General features: G+C 44.1%; 1 protein-coding gene across 2 annotated transcripts in view; it reads left to right on the top strand.

The window, feature by feature from the left end:
- Itgb3 (integrin subunit beta 3) overlaps positions 1 to 7,382 on the top strand; it is a 60,382-nt gene extending 53,000 nt beyond the window's left edge. For both annotated transcript variants that reach the window (XM_008821887.3, XM_029558080.1), the window contains exons 14-15: positions 4,045 to 4,211; positions 6,107 to 7,382. In XM_008821887.3, coding sequence (XP_008820109.1) covers positions 4,045 to 4,211; positions 6,107 to 6,172 — 233 coding nt within the window. In that variant the 3' untranslated portion in view covers positions 6,173 to 7,382. The remainder of the gene's footprint in view (positions 1 to 4,044; positions 4,212 to 6,106) is intronic.
- Positions 7,383 to 7,887: the final 505 nt, after the last annotated feature.

The following is a 7,887-nucleotide window of genomic DNA, read 5'->3' as shown; positions in this document are numbered from 1 at the left end:
ACACTGATCGCTCTTTCAGAGGACCCAGGTTCGGTTCCTAGCACCCACATGACGGCTAACAACCATCCATAACTCCAGTTCAGGAGATCTGACACCCTCTTCTGACCTCTGCAGGCACTGCACAACACAGGTGCACTTACACACATGTAGGCAATACACTCATACACATAAAGTAGAAATAATAAAATAGTTTAAAAAAGAAAATAAATTTGAATACTTACTATATATTGAACACCATGCTTAATGATGAGACTGTAGCAGTAAATAAAGCAAATGTGGGCCTACAGTGTTTCTCAGTGGTAGAGCCCTTGCCTAGCACGCATAAGGCCTTAGGTTCAATCCCTAGTATCACAAGGAAAAAACAAAAACAAAACAGATGAATGTGGCATTTTGTGAGATGTGGCCAAAGGTGAGACAGACATGTAAATTAATAATGACACTTCAGTGGGATGGCACTGTGTGATGATGGAGAGACAAGAAATTGTGAGAGCAATGGAACCTCTAAAGGCAGAGGATAAATCATGTGGTCATTTGACAGTCATAGCTGAAGGAGTTTTTAAAGATCATCTTTTAATTACTGGGTATGATGGTAAATGCCTTTAATTTCAATACTCAGGAGGCAGAGGCAGGCAGATCTCTGTGAAATCAAGGTCAGCCTAGTCTATGTAGCTAAGTTCCAGGCCAACTGGGGCTACTAGGGAGATTGTGTCTAAAAAAACTCCAAATCATCTTTTAAACAAGAGGTCAGAAAGCTTTTTCTGTAAAGGGCCAGATATGAAATCTTTTAGGCTTTCAGGGCATATGGTCTCTGTGTGCCTTATAAACTCTACTGTTACAGCAGGAAAACAGCTGTAGTGGGCATGGGCTGCATTTATAGAAAGAGGAAGTAGGCTGCATTTGGCTCATGGCCTATAGTTTTCTGGCCCCTGCTTTAGAGCAGAGTTTTTCAAACCTTAGTATATACTCTTGTTAAAATATCCAGAGTCTTAAGCACTGCCTTTCTTTCCCAAGTGAGGCCTTTGTGTTCTTATGGTGCTGCTAGTAATTGGGATGCACCCTGACATGTGAATGACTCTGCTGTGGACTTGGCTGCTCCTGAGGAGCCTTCTCAGCCCTCCTCTAGCCTCATACTACTGGAGGTGTGATGCTTTTGTTTGCTTCTCATCTTATCTGTGCTTCCCTTTAGAAGGGCTGACATTGCATCTTTAATCTCAGTAGATCAGGACTGAGGTCTGTCTTGGTAGTTAAGGAATTGTTATACCTCTGTACTTAGCCATCCGCACAGAAGATATTTAATAAACTGGGGTTTGAACAAATTAATAGGACTGATTGTTCCTAGGATGCAAGCGGGTTTATATACATCTTTGTATCTGCCTTTAGAATTTTGGCTACTTGCGGAAGAAGGGGATGAGGGTGGGAAAACTGAGGCAGGAAAGTCCGGAGGAGCCACCTTAGGTCACCCTGGGTGTTGCTGTCTCTTTCAGGAGGAGGGCATGGTGCTCTCAAGTGCAACTGTTTATCAGCTCTTCCCAGACTCTATTTATAAATGGGCTAAGGAATGTAAAGAGAGGGCATCACCTTAAGTCATTTTATTTAGAGTTTGGGGAAGGCTGTTGTGGGAAAGAGAAGGGAGAACCTGGGGATGTGTCTGTGAAGGAGCAGGTGTGGATTGGTTTGACTACAGCTTCTTACTCACTGTGGATTTCCCACCCCACCCCCACCCCAGCCATGCCTTTATTCCTTCAGAGTTCAGAAGGGCCTTTTTTCTTTGCTTTTGGCTCTGCTTCGTCTCTTTGCTACAATAGTCTTTGCTGGCGTTCCTGTTGAATCGCTTATCCAAATCATTTGGCTTGGGATTTTGAGACTGGACTCTGTTAAGTGATGGTAATCTGAGATGGTCCAGATAATCTTGCAGCTAACTTTTCATGCTCCCCACTAGTACATCTCTTTCCTCCACATTGGGAAATGACATCCCCAGTCTAGAGACCCACATCGCCTTTTTATTTTGTGGTGCTGGGGATGGCACCTAGGCCCCATGCCCTGGCTCAAGGTAAAGGCAGGTGCTCTACTTCAGATTTACACCCTCAGGGACCCACATGTCCTACTGACTGCCCTGACTCTGCCACTTCTTTCACTGCACTCACCACTATTTTCAGGGGCTGTGGCTTGGAGGAGCGTGGGCAACAGGATCCTGAAGAAGAGGGAGAGATCATTCTCTTTCTCTTCCTCATGGCCTTGCAGATGTTGACTTTGAAGGGCCGGGTTATTGCAGGACAATAGAGTATTGCTAAATGGCTAGGCATTGGCCAAGTGAGATTCAGACACATGGAATGGGCCCCCTGAACTGCGTGGGCTCTCTTCACTCTCAGATGCAGTTGCCAGAAAAAACACAGTATGTTCCATGCAATATTTAGTATACACTCATAGTGAAATAGTAACTTGTTTATCTAAAATCAAATTGATCTGGACCTTCTATACTTTTGTTTACTAAATCTACCAATCCTTCCAAGACTTCTCTGACTTTGGGTCACTCCCCCTGGTCTAGGACTGTGGTTGGGAGGACCTTTAAAGATAACTGATCTTGTCATCTTCTTCCAGGAAGCCTGCCACCCACACCATTTGGGAGAGATGGGTAATTGTTTTCCTTTGAAGACCTAGAATTCTACCTGTCTAGCCTATACCATCATGTAGAATGGGAGAAATTTCACTTTGAGGTTTGAGGGTCAGCCTTATCCCAAACTTTCAAAGAAGTTACAGCTTCTTTTCCCAGAAGAACTGGGGTCCTTCATTCCTGGGAATTCAGACCCTGGAACCTCACAGCCTCTCTCCAGGAGCTCCTTTAATTATAGACAAGTTATAATTTGGTGGGTTGGGAAATGGCCAGCTTGGTTTGTGGTGGTGGTTGTTTTTGTGTAGTATGTGGTGAGCTTTGGGTGTATGTTTAGGGAAGAAGGTGGGAGGTAGAGTGGAAAGTGGGTGGGACTTCCTCTTCAGGCTCATCAACATCCATATATACAAACACCTAGTTTCATAACATCGGAGATTGCCAGAATGAGGTCACTTGTTAGACACCTGAGGTTTATGGGAAGCTGAGCACTACAGAATATAATCAGCTGACCCTCAGAGGAGTGATGTAACTTCTGTCTGCTTTGTTTGTTGACTGGAGTTGAACAAAGAAATCAGCTTCCAATAGGGTTAAGATTTTAGATGACTAAATATTTTCTGGGCTGGCTGGATTACTGATCTCTAAGATTGCTGAGAAGGCCACTGAGTTTATAGCCCTTAGGGATGTAAGTGTCTGAACAAGGACAACAGACACAAATGCCTATGGGACAGTGAAATGGCTAGGTATGAGAACAGCACCAGTGACAATGGCAGTTGGTGCTTATGAGCACTTATTCTGTGCCAGGCACTGTTGAGAGTTCTTTAAATATGTTTAGCTTAGTCATTCCTCATCACAAGTTTTTAAATGAGTATGAATATTTGCTCTGTTTTAAAGATGGAGAAATAGGAAACAGATATCCAGAAAGGTTAGTTTACTGAAGGTCAGATAAGTGAAGTAAGTATTTAAGCCAGTATTCAAACCCAGGCAGTCCTGGCTGTGCAGTACGCAGTATCACAGACCCAAGGACAAGGCCCACTCTGCCTGTATTTAGGGGAGAAAATGGAGAGTGATGGGGACTCTGTCAAGTAGAAAACATGTTTCACTTGAAAAGGGTCAGCTGTTCTCAGCTCTAGCCAGTGGCTGCTCTGTAGGAATATAGGTTCCAGAACTGGCAGGTCTGTGCACATTTGTATGTTTGTAGGGCTGGGAATGGAACCCAGGAAAAGCCCAACAAATGATAGGCGAGATCTTTACCACTGAGCTTAGTGAGTCCCCAAATCAATTTTCAAAATGAATACACATGAACCCACACTGAGTGAGCTAGATTCAGCTTGAAAACTCTTGATTGATTGATTGATTGATTGATGATTGGTTGATTTTTGTCAAGAGTATATTCACAACCATTTCTGGTGATTTCTGCTCTCTGTTTCTCCTCCCAGAGTGTCCCAAGGGTCCTGACATCCTGGTGGTCCTGCTGTCTGTGATGGGAGCCATTCTTCTTATTGGTCTTGCTACTCTGCTCATCTGGAAGCTCCTGATCACCATCCATGACCGGAAGGAATTCGCTAAGTTTGAGGAAGAACGAGCCAGAGCAAAATGGGACACAGTAAGAAGCTGTGCTAGGTTTTCTTAAGTCTTTGGTTCATGGACCTGAGGCAGAGGCAGCAGGTGCCCAGCGGTTAGACTTAGCCCCACAATCATTTCCCAGTTGTCCTCTGTTCTAGAAATACAGAGATGGTCTAACTGTCTTTGTCTTTATACTTCTTAAAACCGCTTAATACTCTACCACACAGTGACCACAGGCCATGTCATGAACACTGATTAGGCACACACAGGATTCTGTGAAGAAGTGAGAAAATTATTCTCCATTTGAGGGAGACAGGACAAATCCACATCAAGAACATCTAATACACTATATAGCGGTAATAAAGTCCAAAGCGTTAAGTGAACAGAAAGTGATGTAATAGCTGACATTTACTGAGGTCTGTGCAGCAAGGACTATTCTAAATCCTCTTGCTATCTTATCTCCTGTAATAGCCCTATGTGATGGGCAATATTATCATTGCCATTTTATAGCTAAGGAAACCGAGGGCAGAGAATTAAAATAGCTTTCAGTGATACAGGAAGGAATTAGTTAACTACAGGAATTACTTTTGAGTCAGTCTCTTAGATGTAGTGGAAGCATTAGTCTGATCCATTCTCTTCTTTTTGGAAATGAGAGATGGCAGCTTCCAAACCAGGCTCTTCTGAGCCCTGCAGTTTATCCTGATTTAATCCAACCAAATGAGCACTTTAAACATTTTATTATTTATTTATTTATTTATTTATTTATATTTATTTGTGTGCATGTTTGTGGGTACATGCATGCCATGGTGCACATGTGGAGATCAGAGGACAACTTGCAGGATTCTGTTCTATCCTTCTGCCATGTGGATTCTGGAGGACTGAACTTGGCTTCATTAGGGCTGGTGGCAGATGGCTTTACTCTCTGTGCTGTCTCGCCAGCCTATCAAATGAGCATTTTAGTTATCCTCCTTTTGTTCATTTAATTTTTTTTCTGAAGTCCTTCCAAGTGGCAGTTTGAGTTTCTAGGATTAGGCTGAAACTTTGTTCCTATTTAATGTTGACCAAGTGGTCCAAAGAAACTGGGATGTTTCTGTTGGGACCATGAATATTTTGAGCCACCGAGGGACCCAAGAATGTCTTGATTTCTTGAATTACCATCAAGGAGTCCTGATCATAGGGGATCTGTCACTTTTTGGGGGAAATAATTTGGGAAACCTGGTAAAAGGCCTTCCTTTTCCCAGCCACAGGACAGTTTTGTGGGTGGCAATTGTTTGGAGAGATGAGATAAAAACAAATTAAGAATTATTTTAGCTAGTCTCTGTCCCAGCCACTAGCAGCTACATTTTTCTTTCTGGCCCATAATCACTTAGCCCTGCCACAATGAAGGAAAAGAAAGAGAGAAGGAAGTAGAGAGAGTTAGTAAAAGCTATGGTACAATGTTTTAGGATCGCTAAAAAGTGACAGGCTAAATGTAAAACTCTTAGAAATAGTGATGGGGAAGTGGAGGGCTGGAGACATGACTCAGTGGTTAAGATCACTGATTGTTCTTGCAGAGGACCCAGGTTTGGTTCCCAGCACCCACATGGTGGATGCCAACCATCTCTAACTCCAGTTTCAGGAGATCCAACACCCTCTTCTGACCTCTTCAGGCATTGCATAACATGGGTGTACTTACATGCATGCAGGCAGTACACTCATACACATAAAATAAAAATAATAAAACATGAAAAAATTAGTGACTATGTAGAAATCTGCCTTCTCTCTCCTCTTGTTTCCTATTCCCATTTTACGAGCAAAAGTTTAAGTATGAATATTAGCTGGTTTTGATTGTTCCAGAGAAGGGTCTTGGGCAGGCTTCTCAGATGAAATTTAACCTGTTAGGGTAAGGAAGCATGAAGGAGCTCACTGTAAGATTCTCTTCTGTTTTTTCTGCAGGCCAACAACCCACTGTATAAAGAGGCCACCTCCACTTTCACCAATATCACCTACAGAGGCACTTAATGACAAGAGGTCATCCTTAGATCATTGCCAGATCATGTCAGGACTGCAGGAGTCTTTCTGCCATCATGTTTACAGAGGACAGTGGGTGGGATTGGGGGTTTGGAGTGGGGTAGGCTAGAAGAATGAATGTGGAAGTGTGTCTATACGTATGCACGTGTGTGTGGAGTGTGGGGAAATGTGTAATTTAAAGTTTGTGATGCGTCCCGTGTAGGCAGAGCTCCTCAGCCTTTGTTCTCAGAATGCGTACTGCAGGGATTCTTCTTGCTTAGCTTGAGGGGACCCATGGAGCTGAGCAGGTAGGTGTACTGTTAACCTCAGTGAGAAGCCAGCTTTCCTGTCAGGCTAGTCTCCCTGAAGAGAAGTTCAGGGCTGAGGCATCTCATTCCAGAGCAAGAGATGCCACGTCTTGGCTCTACACTGAGTATATAAGTTTCCGGTTCTTGGGCCTGACTGTCAACAGCCGTGGTAGGAAGTACTGGGCTTTGCAGCCTAGTTGTGTCACCTGTGCCTCTGTTCCCTTCCCTCCCTCAGGCCGAAGGTAGAGTTAGGAGAGAGCTGCTGTTGTCTTTTGCCATCACCTCATTTCATTGTGGTTCTCTCTTAAGGAGAGTCCTTGCCACCTGCTTCTTTGTTGAGAATGAGGATGATAGGGCCACTCAGGGGTCATGCATGGCCTGGGGGCTGTACCAGCACCCCTCAGTTCATAATCACAGCCCTTCAGAATAGCCTCAATGGCAGCTCTACCCCACAGATTTGTATAGAAGTGTCATCCGTAGAGCCACATCATCTCTTACCTCCTCCATTCACACCTTCATTGTTACAGATGTTTGCTATGCACTGGGGATATCGCTCATGACCAAATGCTTTTCCTCCAAGGGAAAGTGCTGTGGTCAGACTAGAGTCTAGCCCTGCTCTTCAGGACTTCTGCCCCTCTTCCCAGGCACCTCCACACACCTAACCCCCTGTCTCTATGTGCTACACTCATCCATGGGGGTGATTGTATTTACCTACCTCTTGGGTGTCTTGTGAAGGAGTCATTCCCATGAGTCTGCTGAGCGAAGTGCAAGGATGGAATGATGGGCCACTTGGATCTGCATGTGTGGCCCGCTCTCTGGTGGGCTGGATGACCTCATTTTATCTGGGCAGCCACATGTGCAATTTTATTTTATTCTCATTGGGATGCCTGAAATTATGATGAGGTTTGCTTAATCTAAAGGAACATGTATATAAACATACTTGCATTGTATTTGTAATTTTATATGATGACACACAGACTTGGACAGGATACAGACATGCCCACTTTTCTTTCTTTCTTTCTTTCTTTCTTTCTTTCTTTCTTTCTTTCTTTTTTGGTCTTTTGGAGTCAGGGTCTCCCTGTAGCCCCAACTGGCCTGGAACTCACTATGTAGACCAGGCTGGCCTTGAACTCACAGAGATCCACCTGCCTTTGTCTCTCAAGTGCTGAGACTAAAGGCGTGCGCCACCACGCCTGGTGACATGCCCACTTTTCATTGCTTTTAACGACTTGCTGCTCAGTCGCTGGGTTTGTAAGGGGCTCTCTCCTGGAAACATGTGGAGATGGGGGTATATGGACACATTGGACCTTTCTTGAGGAGGACAGACTGACTGTTCTTTTGTCCCAGCAAGAGCAGTTGCTCCATTGGTGTTGATTTTGATCCACCATTAAAAACTAACCCCCACCACCCTAGGAAGAA

This window comes from Nannospalax galili, unplaced genomic scaffold (assembly GCF_000622305.1).
Source record: "Nannospalax galili isolate Female #2095 unplaced genomic scaffold, S.galili_v1.0 scaffold1128, whole genome shotgun sequence".
NCBI lineage: Eukaryota > Metazoa > Chordata > Mammalia > Rodentia > Spalacidae > Nannospalax > Nannospalax galili.
Note: the sequence above shows the minus strand (reverse complement) of the source record. Positions and strands in the feature narration are given on the sequence as shown.